Source organism: Esox lucius, chromosome 21 (genome assembly GCF_011004845.1).
Source record: "Esox lucius isolate fEsoLuc1 chromosome 21, fEsoLuc1.pri, whole genome shotgun sequence".
In the NCBI taxonomy this organism is placed as follows: domain Eukaryota; kingdom Metazoa; phylum Chordata; class Actinopteri; order Esociformes; family Esocidae; genus Esox; species Esox lucius.
The window spans coordinates 8289681-8306368 of record NC_047589.1 but is presented as its reverse complement, the minus strand read 5'-3'; the positions used below and the strand labels follow the sequence as shown (position 1 = coordinate 8306368).

The 16688-nt window shown below is 40.6% G+C and overlaps 3 protein-coding genes across 4 annotated transcripts; 1 reads left to right on the top strand and 2 right to left on the bottom strand.

Annotated features, from left to right (window-relative positions):
* Positions 1–379: 379 nt before the first annotated feature.
* mrpl15 (mitochondrial ribosomal protein L15) lies at positions 380–5563 on the bottom strand. Its single transcript, XM_010885551.4, has 5 exons — positions 5397–5563; positions 4736–4893; positions 4461–4626; positions 1807–1930; positions 380–804 (listed from the first exon to the last, which is right to left on the bottom strand). The coding sequence occupies exons 1-5, from the start codon at positions 5499–5501 to the stop codon at positions 467–469; spliced, it is 891 nt and encodes a 296-aa protein (XP_010883853.2). The 5' UTR covers positions 5502–5563; the 3' UTR covers positions 380–466.
* Positions 5564–5689: 126 nt separating this feature from the next.
* lypla1 (lysophospholipase 1) lies at positions 5690–10560 on the top strand. The gene is made up of 9 exons (XM_010885552.5): positions 5690–5924; positions 6219–6250; positions 6348–6413; positions 6507–6554; positions 6641–6711; positions 6836–6909; positions 7407–7508; positions 7755–7931; positions 10135–10560. The coding sequence occupies exons 1-9, from the start codon at positions 5856–5858 to the stop codon at positions 10183–10185; spliced, it is 690 nt and encodes a 229-aa protein (XP_010883854.1). The 5' UTR covers positions 5690–5855; the 3' UTR covers positions 10186–10560.
* A 36-nt stretch (positions 10561–10596) lies between these two features.
* On the bottom strand, positions 10597–15254 carry LOC105019398 (regulator of G-protein signaling 20). 2 transcript variants are annotated; one of them, XM_010885553.4, is made up of 5 exons: positions 15177–15254; positions 13697–13889; positions 12672–12755; positions 12102–12336; positions 10597–11473 (listed from the first exon to the last, which is right to left on the bottom strand). In XM_010885553.4, exons 2-5 carry the CDS (start codon positions 13849–13851, stop codon positions 11279–11281), a joined length of 669 nt encoding a protein of 222 aa, XP_010883855.1. In that variant the 5' UTR covers positions 13852–13889; positions 15177–15254; the 3' UTR covers positions 10597–11278. The 2 variants fall into 2 exon arrangements, with proteins under 2 accessions (XP_010883855.1, XP_010883856.1); XM_010885554.4 differs by having other exon boundaries at positions 13697–13854; positions 15177–15216.
* Positions 15255–16688: the final 1434 nt, after the last annotated feature.

Here is a 16688-nt window from a genome sequence, read left to right as displayed (position 1 = left end):
TCCTTCCATCACGATGCCCTTTCTCAGCGACGGGACCTTAGACGGAAGTGATCACAGACGCACTTTCATCTGAGACGGCCATGGCGCGGCCTACCAAAGCCAATGTGTCAGATCGCAGCGCTGTGCCGGAGGTTTGTTCGGCTTAGAAACATTTTCATTTATTTGAGAAGTAGGGAAATACAGTGAAAATCACTTTTGATGAACAAAAGGCTGGATTTGGGCTGGATTAAAAAACGTACTTTGGCAGTGTACCGGACACAGACTCTTTGACCCCTGGACCGAACAAGGTCACATAATTTTAAGATGTTGGCTGAAATACCCACAAGACGAATGACAAATATACAGCGTTAAACGACGAACATTATTACTGAGTCCGTTGTGAAGTTGTGCTAAGATACCGTTTATTCCAAATCAACCATCATAACTTATTTACATAAACAGCATGTTCAATATCGTTTAATCATTTTTAAGTACTGTAATATTGGAGTAGTTTCTCATCGGTCGGTTTCAGAATCTTCTTTTCAGGCATGTTGACCACCCACCCAGGCAAGAGGCCGAAGAAGATCTGTCGTGGGTCCTTTCTCATAGAGAGCATGTGGAAGAGCTCGTCTTTGGAAATGTCCGGTAAAACATAGCCGTACTTCTGGGCCAAAGCTACTCGCGCTTTCTGGATCTTCCCCGGGTCTGCCAGGTAGCCCCGGTTGGCAGCATCTGTGTAGTACCTCACCATATCCTCTCCTGGAAACATTCTCTTTGGAATTGGCTGTCCGCTAATGAAGAACGGCACAGGCTTGCAGAGGATCGCTACAGACAGAAGAAAGTTAACATTTTCTAAATGTACACTGGTTAATTTTTTTTTGCCACATTAATACTTTTTGGATGGAGAATTATTAGTAGTGGTTGGCTACTGAACTGTTGTTGGTTTGGTTGTTAACTAATGTAGGGAACTAGTTTCAAGATCTGTGGAGTTTTGACTAATTTGTTTGAAAATCACCCGCTGTTTAAAAGCAGAATGGTTAAAGACACCATCTGTCACATAGGCCACCGCGGGTCGAATCCACCCAGGGGCAACAACATTCATCCCTTCTAATCACGGGCCAGCAGAACTAGGCTGATGTTCTCTCCTCCTAACCATTCAACCATAAAGACATGGTCGATGGATTGCTGCAGAAATGGTTCTCCCATCTCTGCCACTCTGAAGCTCTAGCCATTGGATTCCCGGTTCCCTCCATGACCAAGGCCCTTCTTGCCCAGTTACCTAGTTTGGCCGGAGTGCCAGCTCTAAGAAGTGTCTTGGCTTTTCCCAATATCATAATGATGGAGCTCACTGTCCTACTGGGAACTTTAAAAAACCTTGCCCAGATATATACCTAAACAAGTGTCTCGGATGTCTACAGAGTTCCTGGGATTGCACGGCTTGGTTTTTACTCTGACATGCACTGTGACGTGTCTGACCTACATAGACAGGAGTATGTCTTTCTAAATCCTTGTCTAATCAATCCAATCAAGTTCTAGAAACATTTTAAGAATGAGCAAGGGACACAGGATGCATCTTTGCTATTGGACTGTGATGGCAAAGGGTGTGAATCCTTACATACATGAGATATTTCAGTTGCTAATTTTCAATACAGGTGTAGCTGTAAGCTACAAATCTAATAAAGGTGTAGCTGTAAGCTACTAACCCTGCAGCAACAGATTTGCTAGTGGTGGCAACACCTGACCACCCCAGTACATAAATGAACACAATTAGTGTTGTCGTAAATAACTCAAGTGGACTAACTTTTGGGCTAACACACTAATACTCACCAAGACTTCTGGGGTCATAGAAACCAGTAGTGACAATCCCTCCATTTCTCTCGATTGCTGCGATGGCCGCCTCAGATGCCATCTGAACTTCTATGTTGACCTTCGCTGCAAATACACCAGCGCCCTGATAACACAAAATGGGGATGCAAGATTAGAGGCAACAGAACGCAACAGTACAAAAGAAAAACACTTCAGGTCTAGTAATTGGCTAAACACTGCCACCTACTGGCAAATAATATTTTCAAAATGACCTTGATTTATGTAAACAAACATTGGCTCGGTTAGATTGGGCTTCTGTTCATCACCAAGCTTCCCAAAACAATTAATGTATCTTCTGAGAAAGCGGAGACACAGCTATGACAGCTCATGTTTCTTGGTACCAAAGAAGACCAAGGCCTTTGCTCAAAAGGATTTGTTTAACTGTTGAGGAGTGATGAGAGTGAATATGGACTCAAATGCTACAGTCCTCCATCATACTAAAAATAAGAGTCTGTAAGTCAAAATAGAGAACATATGACAAGAACACTGCTCTCATGAATTTACTCTGTCTGCAATACGCTGCCAACAAGTCTCCCTGTCTATGTTGGCCGCCACAGTGTTAGATTTAACTGTTAACCTCTCTTTAAACTCCTCATATCCTTTCTATATAAATGTGGATTCTTCCAGGAAAGAAGACGGAGTCCGAGCCATTGTGCAAAAACTCAGCTTGCTTTGCCGAACACGCCCCATTTAAGCGAACGTGCACAAACTCCACTAAGTTAACACAGAGTCAAAAACAAATATCTAAATCAAGGTTGTAGTACCGTTTAAATCCCCTTTAGGCAATCAGTTTGTCAACCCTGACTTTCCTTGATAAACCCGAGTTAAATCTGAGTAGGTTGAACTCCCTTCTTAGTATATCCCTCTGGTGTGAAAATAACCACAATAAATAAAAAATGAACTTCCAAGAAATCACATTGTTATTTAACATTAGCACATGAAAAGAAGAGCAAATTGACTTATAAACTGGCAACATTCCCTCCAAAAAAAGAGCACTAACATTTTGCCAGAGGCAGGACAGTGGATGCATCAAATAGAAGTGTCCACATCAAGTCAGACAACAAAATGTTTAGGTCTTAATGAATTTTTGCAAATGTCACTATATCTTTAAGGTTTCTGCGACAGACATTGTTGCAAGGTGCCCTGCTTTGGATGTTGGAATTATTTTAAGAGTCTACAAACATCATTACTAGGTCGTATTTATACCACAATAGACAAAGCTAGCTGTAATGACACAAGTCCGGACCAAAAAAACGAGCTCACAAAGGCCTATGTAATCTCTGACATACAACTAAATCAAGAGACCACTGCACCTTTTTGAGTGAGGAACAGAAGCATTCAATTTGCAGTGGTCTCTTAATTTTAACCCTTCTGCTCCTCACTCAAAACCTTCCTTTTCACCTTTTTTGGAAAGGAAATAAAACGGGCAGTGGTCTCAATAATGTCTTGAGCTGTATATTGGATTCTATGTAATTCTAAGATTTTACAGACATTTGTTTTGGCACGATTCCATACGGTTTTGAATAGGAGAAAAGGGTCCAAATTTAACAATGGCCCGCTGGCCCGGGGGCCAGTAACACCCAACGTCGGACCAGTACAGTTGCTGGACCATAAAGGCTAATGGTTAATTTCCCCATTTAAATTCGTATTAATGTATTAAAACATTTGCTTGTAATCTTTGTCACTCTTCCCTCTTCAATTTTGATTGTTCTCACATTAAAATGTGTCTGTAGCGCTTCTTCTCCTCCATCAGTGCAGTACAGTACCGGTGTTGTCTTTTTGACCAATAGTATTAGATGGTTAATCTGTTTTGACCAATCATAGATCATAGTGCATTCTAGAAGGGGACCCAAACATGGCATGGTACGAGGCAACGCGAACACGTTCATTTATATTTCCGTGGAACGAACAGTTTCTGTGGGTCAAAAACAATAATGGCAAGGGACACATGTTCTGCCATACCTGCTGTGTGTCCCCAACCATAAGGGTCATTCTTCAAGGGAACAAACTACTGAAAACCTGCTCTTAAATCCCTGCAGCACATAGCATATACTGTGGCTAAACATGCTGTTGAAAACCCTGTGGCGGCACCAATGAACATCTGCCTGCTCTGAATGAATGAGGTGGCGCATAGAAATACTGAAAAACTAATTGCAACCTCCTATCATGTTGTGAAGAGGGAGAAACCACTCACTGACTACGTCCATGACATAGTCTGTTGAATACGGATAGAGAAACCATACGGACATGGCTTGTCAACAGTAAGTGTCATGTTAACTACACCTGCCTAAGAGCTTACTAACAGTGACACACAAGAACCCAGTCAACCAACTAGGGCTATTAATAATCATGTACGTTGCATCATATTTACGTAAACAGCAATGGCTTGTATCAGCTTGTCTCACATCACATGCATGACTGTAGTATAGATCAATATTCTGATGATTTGATATTTACATACAATACTTCTGTACAATTGTATTGTGTATTGTGTTTTCTTATTTAGTGCGGGACGGTAAAAATTCAGTTCGGGCCAGTAGATTTCAGACCAACTGGCCCGATAGGGCAAAGTTAATGTTGGATCCTGGGAGAACACGACAGATGGCCCATTTTACCTCCTCGACAAGCTGGACGCCATAGTCCCTCTTCAGCGGCTGAATGGTCACTCCCCTACCATTGACCATTTGAGTCAGGTCAATAGGCTGAGTGGGATCAAGTCGGCCCAGGTCAATCAGGTACTGCAGCCTTCTCAGGGTCAAAGGCTGGTACTGGGGCCGACGACTGGGAAGAAAAACAGACATAGGTCAGCATGATCTCCTATTTCTCAATGGTTACAATTAATAGAAAGCGTAATGTGTTCAATTCAAAAGTTGGACAGCAATGTACTTACCTGTGGCCCTCATTGTAGCCGTATTTGGGGATGGCCAGGTAGAACGGAGTCTGACCGCCCTCAAACCCCAGACGAGGTCGGTTGCCTCGCTGCCTCTCCCCCTTGTGACCCCGGCCACTTCGGTTTCCTCCATGTTGGCCCCTGCCTCGCCTCTTTTCCTGCATGATGATAAATACAGACAGAATATTTAGCAGAATATCAGTGCTACAATAGCACACATTGTTCATAATTAATGTTCAGAATATACAAGCTATATATGAACTGAATTAATACATGGTAATCAATAGCTGGCCTAACTTAGCCAATACTACTTCATAGAATGTCTGTTAGTGAGGAATAAACCACAAATCTGTGATTACAAATGAGAGCCAACCATGCTATAATCTGACATTGGCTTATTTCATGTGTATCATGAAGGAGAAAAGTGATGATCCCTGATCAGTTAGAGTAATGTTACAATGACAAAATGTGCTCACACACAATAACATCACAACACAGTTGCCCAAAACATGCCACTTGAACGGTCTAGTTGCTAAATCGTATAGCTAATTAATGCTGGCTATTGTTTTACCGGCCACATCTAGCTATGCTACGGCTAGCTAGCTTGCCTACTACAGCTACTTGCTTCTGTTGGGCTAGCATATAAGAAACGCATATTTACAGGTTTTCTGGTCCCCGGCTCAGGTCGCAAGTTTCCTAATGTAATACGAGGCAAATGTTGTAAAAGATCTAATGCCTTCCCTCCAGGCTTCTTGGTAAAAGACATTGTCCTCCCCACATGCCTCTGCTACCCAAGGACAAAACTAACCATAATGCCATATTGCTCACGTGACAGGCCATCTGGAACATATAGCGGAAGCGGAAGTACCCTAGTTAAACAGATTTTTGGAGCATCTGGATTTTCCCACAGACTCAATGATTATGACATGTATCGTTCCATTGTGTTTATGAGTTAATGAATGTATTGCGCTCGCTCTCAGCCAAACTGATGGTCGCAACTACGTAAACCAACTGCACCTACTATCCGTATCATAGCAAGGACGATATAAAATAACGTTGTTTTAACGTCCAAGGATACTTCGCCAATTCTCTTCTTGAATGTCATATTACTGTACGTTGTATGTGTGGTAATAACATGTCAGTTCCGTTGCCTGCTATTGTACCTGCCGCTCGGAAAGCCACAGCAGCGGTGAGTTAGATGTTTGACAACGTGCTTTGAAGACAACATGCAATAGCGTGTTTTTACGAAAAAATAAACTTGCCCTCACAGTTAAACTATCGTCTCACATCAGTATTCCCAGTAATTGACCACAGAAAGCCTTTGTAATCAGGTGTTTTAGTTTAGGGCTGTGAATAAAGCCGAGTCAAGAGCTTTCCAGGTGTAGGGTTGGTCTCTATTGACCTAGACATATCAGTAGCCTACCACTTAACATTGACGTTTTGTCAACAGAACTAACCACATTTACGTATCTTTATTTTGCAGGTGATATTTCTTCATGGCCTGGGTGACACTGGGTATGGAGCAGTGTAGCTCATTGTTCATCCATCATGTTACAGTTTTCCTGTAATCTAAAGCTCATATTTTTTCATAATATATTGCTTTTGTGCATAGCCATGGCTGGGCAGAGGCCTTTGCTGGGATCCGGACACCACACGTGAAATATATCTGTCCTCACGCGTAAGTTCTGTTGACAAGCACAACTCTTATTTATGATGCCGTTTAATACAATACATATTTATTACTAACTCTGAATTTTTTACTTTTTTTTAGTCCAATCAAGCCGGTTACATTAAACATGGGCATGTCCATGCCTTCCTGGTAAGAAGACCAGTTTCTTTGGATAAAAAGAGGCTAGTATTGAAGAAAAGCAGCCTATTTGGATTAACTACTCATCTGTTTTCTAGGTTTGACATAATCGGTTTGCAAACAGATGCAGAGGAAGATGAAGCTGGTATTAAACAAGCTTCAGAGAATAGTGAGTGAGTTTACATGTTTTGAATGTTGTTGTGCAAGTGCTTACACTACTGTGATGTTTTGAACTGTATGATCTTGAACATGATGCTATTTGAGCTTAATTTAAGTTATTTCTCTCTCCTTAGTTAAAGCACTTATTGACCAAGAAGTCAAGAATGGAATACCATCCCACCGAATTGTTCTTGGAGGGTTTTCTCAGGTAGACTAGCCAATGTCACCTAGAAAAACAGCACTTACCTGTGCAGTGGATTGCAAGTATTCCTGCTCCTTGTACTTTTTGACATTGTGTTAGAATGTGTGTTTTTTGTGATTGATCTACACAAAATACGTCAATATGAAAGGGGAAATTACTTAATTTATTTTTTTTACAAATGAATCAATAATAAAAATCTCTATATAGAGTTTTTGAAAATATAGTTTTAGCAACTATAAAGACAAGCTTTTTTGAAAGTTCATTGTTGTGACAGGAGAACACTGAAGTTGGATCTACCACACTGTAGTAACTGTTCATTTATAAACCAAACAACAGTGAATATAAGGTTTTAAATTGATGTATAAGTATATATATTTTTTATGTATTTTTTGGTATAGAAAAAGCCAATGGGGGAGGTGATGAATGCTTATTGCAATTCACTGTACTAATTTTGTTGGTGAGATGTAGAGAATTAATGTATTTTTGTCCTTTGGTGTATACAGGGTGGGGCATTGTCTCTGTACACTGCTCTCACAACCCAACAGAAGCTGGGGGGAGTGGTTGCTCTCAGCTGCTGGCTCCCCCTACGGAACTCCTTCCCCCAGGTAACACTACATTTTGTGTTTTGTAGCGCTTCTTCTCCCCCCTCGGTGTAGTGTTTTGTGGTGCACTTAGGTTTGAAATAAAAATTAATTTAATTCTTTTGGAATGTAAACCGTAAATGAGCTTTTTATTTCACAAAGCGACACCTCAACAATGTTCGGTGTATATTTCCAAAAGGACAACATTTTTTAAGAAACGTACAAATTATAACTGAGTTCAAATATAACCATAATGATATCCATCCTTAGGCGTCGGCCAACTCTGCCAACAAGGAGATGAATGTCTTGCAGTGCCACGGCGAGGCAGATCCTCTGGTGCCCGTGACGTTTGGATGTCTCACTGTGGAGAAGCTGAAGACCCTCTGCAACCCATCTAACATCACCTTCAAGACCTATCCCAGAATGCCTCACAGTGCATGCCCTGAGGTTTGTATGGTTTGCTTAGTGGCTGTGATGAAAGTAGTACGAAGACTTGCACTTTTTGATGTATATAATTGAATGCACAGTGTAGTCTGTAATTATTTGCACAGTGATGCACGTTTTGTTATTTTGGCTTTGTACTCCAGAATATTGTATTTATAATGAAACTGATTGAAAGGTTACAGTGACACTGAATTTGGTAGGAATTACAGCCGTTTTATACATAGTCCCATGTTAACGGACCCAAAGTAACTGGACAGTTGTTCCAAACCTGTGTCTTTGTAGGCAAGTGTGTTTGTTAATGTCTGCGCAAGAGCTGTGAATGCCTAGTGTTGTTTCTACGCTTGCTATTTGCATTTGGACTCAGTTGCTGGTGTCTAAAAACATGAGGACCAAAGATGTGTCAATGCAAGTCAAGCTGGCCATCATGATGTGAATAAATCAGGCATTCAGACGTAGCCAAAACATAGTTGTGCCAAAAACTTCAGACTAGGTCAGCAATGGCAAATGACCTGGTAGACAATGAAAGACCTCTACAGTGGATGACCAAAAAATACACACCATATTAAAGAAAACCACAAAGAGCTGTCAGACAGGAACAGTTTTGAAGAGGTACTGTAGGTGTGTCAGCCATTACCATCCACAGCATAATTCACCAGCCCAATTACAGAGGCTTTGACAGGATGCAAAATCGCTAGAAAAAACAAAAAAATAGGATGGCTGGATAAATACCAAAAGGAGCCTGCCGAGATCTGGAAAGCTGAGGCCAATACCGACATGTACCACAGTGATTTGTTTGTCTTCCAGGGAAAAAAGGAACTAAAATAAGGTGGAGGGGCTATTATGTTCTGGGCATGTATGGCTGCAAATGGCTCACACGTCATCATTGGTGATTGTTTTATGCATAAATCTAACCAAATACCTCACATCTCATTGGACAGCATGTCAAGTTGCAACAAGACTAGGACCCCAAAAATACTGTAAAAGCAACCAAGATGTAGTGTTCTTGACTGGTTAAGCCAATCACCAGAACAAATCCAATTGAGCTGCATTTCAGTTGCTGAAGACTGAAGGCAAAAATACCCTAAAACAACAGGAACCAAAGATGGCTGCTGTACAGACCTGGCAGAGCATCACCAGGGAAGGTACCCAGCATTGTGTCTGGTGATGTCTGTGGGTTGCAGTAATATGATTGTGTAAAAAGGGCTGTAATTCCTACACATTTCCCAGGTCATGGATAAAAATGCCCTCAAATTAAAGTTGACCACCTGCTCTTTAAAGGGGCAGTTTGTACTAGATTTATATTTGGGTGAAATAACACTTGTTCTTGAAGGCCCATGGAGTGATTTTTGTTTTTCACAACAAGCCAATATTCAACTTTGTCCTAGCCTGGTAATTAGCTTTATTAGCATTGTCCAAATTAATTAGGTGAAATTATGCATCCGGAGCAACAAAAGCTGCATTGCAAGCAGAAACCTAATTCAAAGCACTTCCAACTAAGACTGGTGGTGTTATTTACTTTAAAGAACCTGTCAATGTTGTATTCCTGTCAATGTCTTCATTGTAGCAATATAAATCAAATTTTCAACTGAAATGATACTTTTTATGTTTACTGTTGAGTTTTGTTGACAGTGGCATTAACCTGCATTTATTTTCAAGTTTCGATGTAACAACCGTTAGAAACCTGGAACCACAACTACAGATAACATCATTGCTGAATAAAATAAGGCTGTTTGGGGTTGCTACTGAAAATAATTTGCATAGTGCCAGTTTGAAGTCACCAAAATCTGCTGTTTTGTTAGTATGCTGTCAAAAAAAGCGATGCTAGCACAAGTGATTACGGAATTTGGTGCAAAACATGAATTAAGTGTTGTTGTTTTTTTTGTTTGCTTGCAATGCAGCCTTTGTTGCTCAGGATGCACAGTTTCAATTCATGAATTTGGACAATGCTAAACATTTTAATCCCTGGCTAGGACAGAGGTGAATAATGGCTTGTTGTGAAAAATGACATTCGAGAATAACTCAAGGTAAGTGTTATTTCACCCAAATGTGAAACTAGGACAAAATACCCCTCTCATTGTTTAATTTCAAATTTGTTGGAGTAGAGCCAAAATCTTTGTCCTTTTACAAACACTCATGGACTGAACAATATATGAAATCAGTTCATATTGTGTGGTAATATTTTAGTTAATACTTGTCTCTCTTGCAGGAAATGATGGACATTAAGGAGTTTATTGAAAAGCAGCTTCCTCCAATCTAATGCGTAGACACACAACCCCACCAATATCGGGAACTCCTGGCTCCTGTGATGCTCCAAAGACTGTCTGAACCACAGACCTCCGTCAATAGAACCTGCTGACTCGGGCCGGTCTGTGCTAGCCAGTAGGCCAAAACAAGGAGAGGGACATTGTAACACAAACCATCATATTCTCTACTTGCGCCATATGGAATTCTCAGTATTGATAAGCCATCTGGTCCTGGAAAATACATCTGTTGGGAGCATCTATGTGGTTTAACAAATCTGTATCTAATATTTTTATTTGCAATAAATATCTTTGTTACGGGGAAATATAAAGCTAATATAACGCAGTAGTAAAAAAAAAAGACAGCATTAAAATGATTGTGCTTTATTCGATTTGTAAGAATTGAAAGCAATTTTTTTGTCATTTGAATACACGTGTAGTATATGAATGGTCACATACTAATTATTATATATTCCTGTTAACGTTTAGTGTGAAAAAATAGGACTAAGTCAGGATCTCAGTATCCTTTTCCACAGGCAAGTAATTTTTTGATATCACACTGTACCTAAACTAGTTGAGAAGAGCTGAAAGCACCACCATTTAATATCAATTGTGTTTAACTGTTGCACCATTTTTGTGTTATTTTATTGAAACTACGTTAAAGGTGTCGTTGAAAACGATATCTAATGCCAAGGCACTTTCCCATATCTTAACATTAAGTGACGCCAAATGACACTAAGCAGAAGTGAGAGCGCTTTCAGGCTGACCATACACTGTAACAGGACTGCAGTGTTCACTGGTAAAACATGCTTTCCCCTCATAAAATTAGAAAAGTGCAATGTCAAGCTCTAGGGAATATATAAAAATATAAATATATTTGGAAACATCTTGCAATCTGAAATCTAGTGTATATTCTCGCTCCCTTTGAGGGTTTTTGGAAAGCCAATATTCAAGGCAGTAAACAACTAGTTTTGCCTTAATAAAGACAGTTTCGTAAATACAACCTTATGATCAATCTACATTGGAACAACAGAAAGCTGGACCTAACATCTCTTTTGAATTGTGACACAACCGTCACCTATATAGGGTGAGTGTTGCTGGATAGTGAGTCTATGGCTCTGTGGTAGGTGGGGGTTCCGCAAGGTCCCGCAAGAGATCGGCATAGGTTGTAGAGTTTATGTAGCGTGGGTATGAGTCTCTCTGCATCAATGTGTAGATCTGCTGCTGGGCGTCCTCGAATGTGTGGGATGTGGGCTCCAGCATGTTCTTGTTTATCACGTCGCGGACATGTGAGTCCAGACTCACCTAAAGACAAAAGAGAAGACACTGATGAATACATCTCTGTGGAGAAAATACTACAGAATGCTTTCCCCAAGACAGTTGTGGACTAAATTTAACGAAAATGCTTTTTCTGTGGAGATGATCTATTCAGTACCGCGTTTTAGTGTTAAAGGGTGGTGAAAGTGCCGATCAGAAGTTTAAATAATGACAAATGTTCTCACATTTACATCTTTTAGCATGTTTTTATCTTAATCAACATACAGTACTGAGTGAATAATTTTTTTTTATTTCCACTATTTGCTTACATAGCTAAAGGTGCGAGGGCTGACCGTCTGTGAAATTAACATTATTGTTGTAACCATGTAATGAGGCCATAATTTATCTTTACATTTACAGTTTGTTCACAAACAATGGATTGAAAACTAGTGATTGTGATGGGCTACAATCATTGAAAAAAAATGTCATGACGAAATATTATTACATTTTTCAAGAATCACTGGGTACATTTAAATCAGTACAGAAATGGATGAAGCAATTGCGAATGTTTCCTTCAAACCAGGACCTGATGTTTAGGCTAATGGCTTATAGAACTGACCAGGGAACAATGTGGTTGGACACATCAGCCCCATGGAAGCTGGAAAATAAAACATACCTCTTTAGGTGAAAGGATTGAGATGAAGTCCTCGTAGATCTGTTTCACTTTCTCCTCCACCACAGTTTTGTTGGTCTCCTTTTTGAGCTCCTCACAGGCCAACCAAAACATCATGTTCTCTTCACTGAACTCTGTCCTCAGAAATTGACGGAAGCAGCTCCGCCCTGCAGGGCTCTTCATGAGCCTCTGAAATGACATTGTCCACGTCGTTGCATCTTCCAGAGTGGGCTTAGGGCTATGAAAAAGAAAGACCATTTCTTCATAAAACTCAGAACATTACATATAGAACTTAGGCTATAAAATTACATCCCGAAAACATTAAATTACTTATTACTCAGACAATTGAATTACTGTATGTATTTAGTTCGAAGCATTACATTATAGAGGACTCAGAACAAATTACATACAGAACTGAGAACATTATGTAAAGACCTCGGGACATTAAATTACATTAAGTACTTTAATAGGATCTCTGTCTAAGCATTTAACAGTTTGGACTGTATCTCTTGTTATTTCCTGCACTTTGTAGCTAGTCCTAAATGGGGATGATTACTGTGTAGTGATTGTTACCTGTCGTCACAGTTTGCGATTCCCTCTGTCCTCCTCTCATAGGTGTTTTTTTGAATCTTCTCATCGTCTGTCCTGACAGTCAGACTGAAAAATAGTTTTGATAAAAACAGAAATAAAACAATACAAAATATGTATTACATACAGTATATAAGTAAAATGTAGGTTTTCAGCTATTGTCAATGCGGTGGGTTCTGATTGGAAGGCAATTTGTTTGATATCAGCTATCGTCAGTGTGGTGGGCTCTGATTGGAAGGCATGTTGTTTGATATCAGCTATTGTTAGTGTGGTGGGCTCTGATTGGAAGGCATGTTGTTTGATATCAGCTATCGTCAGTGTGGTGGGTTCTGATTGGAGGGCATGTTTGCCCAAAAGGTGAACCACGTTGGCTATGGGTGCAGTTATTCCCAGGTGCGTGAGCTCTGCAGGGAGCTCTTGCATAAACACTCCTGTCATCCGGTCCTTGGAGATGTGCTGTGGCTAATTGAAACACCTGGTATAGCAGTCACATGTAGCCTGCTTTCGAGGCCATGCCAAGTGAGAATCCCTCATATCATGGTTCCCCGGCCACACACCGCTGTTCTTCGACAATTAGCACAACTAAATTGAGGTTGATGTGGAGACAGAAACTGTTTCTGCTCCCCGAGGGGGGAATTAGCAGTGTTTTTCAGCTCAAAGCAGGTAGCACTGTCCTGAGAGTGCAGTCAATCGGAAGGGATGTAATCCTGTCTCACATATACATCGACAAACCCCCAAAATGTCTCTGTGGGTTACGGAACACAAAGACAAATCTGCAGATGCTCTGTTTTCATCCGTCCGTGTCCTGTGCTGAGACCCTGCAGCGTACAGTAAGCTGCTTCTGAGTTTGGAGTGCTGGGAAGAGCAATGTATGAGATCTCCTCAAGTCCTACATAACACCCTATTCCCAATGTCCTACTAGTATCATGCTCCGGTCAGAAGTAGCAAACGACATTGGAAGTTGGGTGCAGTTAGTGACAACACCCCTTACTATGAATGGCTGGACTCACCATGAGCAGCTGCAGCAGCAACACCAGCAGAAACAACAGGCATTGGAGGCGTTGGGCACATTCCCCATTCTGTGCTGTGATTGGAGGACACTGGCCGTGGCTTCCTGGTGCACCTGCATCTGTCTCTTGCGCATTTGCACCCACTCCGACCCCATGGGCTGAAGACCAAGGCACACACAACACCGCACTGTGGCTGTAGGTAAAACATACAATACAGTAAAACTTAGGCAATATTATTGTTTCCCAAACTTGGTCCTGGGGCCTCCCAAGAGTGCATGTTTTGTTTCAAATTAGTACTGAATTGCATATTCATTGAACTCATCAGGGCAAAATTGGATGTGGAGCCCCATGGCGGTTGGGGCCCCCTAATTGTTGGTCCCCTAATTGTGCCTCATCAAGGCATAAGCATCTTATGTCGCTTATGCCTTGAACCGGCACTGTAACTCATAAAGGTTTGATTATTTTAATCAGCTGGTTAGGGCTCCAGCAAAAACTAAGATGTGCATCTCTAGGAGGCCCCAGGAGCCCCAGGAGTTTTGGGATAACAATGGGTTATACTACCTGGAGAATCAATTTGGCTCAGATATCCCACATAGAGGGCAAGCAGATATCCAACCAGTCATTGTCCCTATATATCGTTTTGTGATACTGAAGGAGAAGATTCATTATGGGTGAATCCAATATTTTAAAGTCATGATAAAACATCTTGAAAAAAATATCTCACATGAAAATAATATTATGAAAGGAATCGCCATATGTCGTCACATCAGTCTGAACGCGCATGTCTTGCGGAATGTTCTGATGTCTGACCACTTCAACTGAATTAACTACATGATCCCTGTACTTGTTTACACTTTTAAAGCTACAACTTATAGTGTATAATAGCAAAACATGTAGTGCCAGTTTTCTATGCAATATACCGCCACCAAAGTTAACATATTAACGTTTAACCCAAAAACAGCTTTTACCAAGCCTTATCCTAACATTCACAGGACCAAACCACTAACGCGCTCTGGGAACGCATGTGATATTAAAGACGGAGGTGTGGTGTTGGTGATACAAACAAGGCGTAGTTGCCAGTATCCAGTAGCATCATTACAACACAGATAGTAGCTTCGGCATAAGAGCGTATTTTTAAGCAAAAATCCGTTTCGAGAACGATCAAAATACTGTAGGCTATGTTCAACTGTCTACATCGCATAAGGTGTATTTTTTCTTCAAAATGGTGACATGGCATCTGATGATCTGATGGAAATGTTGACTTAGCAATAAAAACATTAAAAAACAGAAGATTCGACAGCAACATCCATGGCCAAGAAACCATGCTGGCAATAAAATCTCAATTCTTCATAATGTGAATTTTTGTAAACATTTTTTAGAATTAATTTGCATTTCCTGGCTAGACTTCTGTTGTTCAATCTAATTCACATTTTAACATTCAATTATTTCAAGCAGGAAATTCCAATGTAATTGTACTCACTGTGTCACCATGAATGCCAGAATACAGGTGATTCTTGCCTCGATCACATCAGTCTGTGCTGGGCAGCCTATAACCAAGCAATTGGTTTGCTCCATGCGCATGCGTTTCAAAAAAGATGTTCTGCGGCTAAAAGCGCTGTAGGGCGGGCCAGCTTTTACCGGAGGGTAAAGCAATGTTTGAAGATTCTATCACATTTTCGCATGTATTGCATACTTTCACCAACACTTCATGAAACCTTGACCTAATCCATACATCAAATGTGTCATCACAATGAACCAGTAAACAGACTTCAACCCTTATTAGAATAAGCCTATGTAATGGGTTGTCATGTCTTTCCTAGGATACAACGCCAGACCTTTCAGCCAACTCACAGCTGGAAAACCATCGCACTTGGAGCGCGTGGATATGGTGTCTCTTAGCGGATGAGAAATGTAACCGCCTACAGCCACTAGAGAGCAGTAGCGATCTATATTAAAATTAACTCTTCAGATAAGTTTCATTGATGCAGTTGATTGATGCAGTGTGTAATTATTTTCCGATGGAGTGCAACGATCGCTTTGCCATACGGATGTTGAAACACATCTATATAATATAGTTATAGTATATATTATAGTAATCGTTTTGAAGAGACAAAGCGTTTTAGCCTGCATCCTAATTGGTGCCTAATTGCTGCACCATTAGTCTGTTGGTTGGGCTTGCAATTTACTAGTAGCTTCTCCGAATTCATGAGCCGACAAGGTCAAAAATCGGTCAGTGTGTGCCAGAAGCTTGACCAAAGCACTTATCCTTAAACAGGCCATTTGTAAGATTTTTACTGTACTACTAGCATAAAGGACTAGAAGACAACTGCAGAGATTTTTCAAAGCTAATGTTTCAAGTATCCTTTCCTACAAAATTGTTTTAAGTGCCTGGTAATATAATTTGAATTCTGACAAGCGAGATCAGTTGAATGTCTTTACTGCATCTTTTGTCAACTACATATGCTGTACACAACTCGTCCTCCTTCAATGAAAATAAAAAAAATGAAACAAAGTTACTATATATGTACATACATAGCCTACACAATGCTTGGTGTCTTCTAATATGCATGTTCAGTAACCAAGTTGTAACATTACCAACTTGGTTACTGAACTAAGTTATATTTCCATTCCATACGATGTGGTGTAGCTACTCACAACATATTGCCTATAAATCCAAGTACAGGCATTCTTGTACACTGGGACCTGCATTAGCAATAAGGCACAAGGGGGTGTGGAATATGGACAATATAATATGGCTAAGAGCTGTACTTAGGCACAATGCTTAGCCGTGGTGTATTGGCAATATTTCACAAACCTCTGAGATGCCTTTTTGCGCTTGTGAACTGGTTACCAACACAGTAAGAGAAGTAAGAGTGATGTGAAGTCATACCAGTGGTCTATGGTCTCAAATACCACAGATGTCAGCCAATCAGCATTCAGGTTTCAAACCACTCGGTTTATAAGTGCAGTGATCCCTTGAAGATTTCCAGCT

What these genes read in the sequence shown, in the direction of transcription:
- LOC105019398 (XM_010885553.4), bottom strand. Translation starts at nt 13,851, where the DNA reads ATGGGGTCGGAGTGGGTGCAAATGCGCAAGAGACAGATGCAGGTGCAC. An exon ending in TGCTGCTGCAGCTGCTCATG is followed by an intron (nt 12,756 to 13,696) that starts GTGAGTCCAGCC and finishes ACTATTTTTCAG; the next exon opens with TCTGACTGTCAGGACAGACG. An exon ending in CAATCCTTTCACCTAAAGAG is followed by an intron (nt 11,474 to 12,101) that starts GTATGTTTTATT and finishes TTTTGTCTTTAG; the next exon opens with GTGAGTCTGGACTCACATGT.
- mrpl15 (XM_010885551.4), bottom strand. Translation starts at nt 5,501, where the DNA reads ATGTCTTTTACCAAGAAGCCTGGAGGGAAGGCATTAGATCTTTTACAA. An exon ending in AGCCGGGGACCAGAAAACCT is followed by an intron (nt 4,894 to 5,396) that starts GTAAATATGCGT and finishes ATCATCATGCAG; the next exon opens with GAAAAGAGGCGAGGCAGGGG. An exon ending in GCGTCCAGCTTGTCGAGGAG is followed by an intron (nt 1,931 to 4,460) that starts GTAAAATGGGCC and finishes TTGTGTTATCAG; the next exon opens with GGCGCTGGTGTATTTGCAGC.
- lypla1 (XM_010885552.5), top strand. Translation starts at nt 5,856, where the DNA reads ATGTGTGGTAATAACATGTCAGTTCCGTTGCCTGCTATTGTACCTGCC. An exon ending in CATGGCCTGGGTGACACTGG is followed by an intron (nt 6,251 to 6,347) that starts GTATGGAGCAGT and finishes TTTTGTGCATAG; the next exon opens with CCATGGCTGGGCAGAGGCCT. An exon ending in GGCATGTCCATGCCTTCCTG is followed by an intron (nt 6,555 to 6,640) that starts GTAAGAAGACCA and finishes TCTGTTTTCTAG; the next exon opens with GTTTGACATAATCGGTTTGC.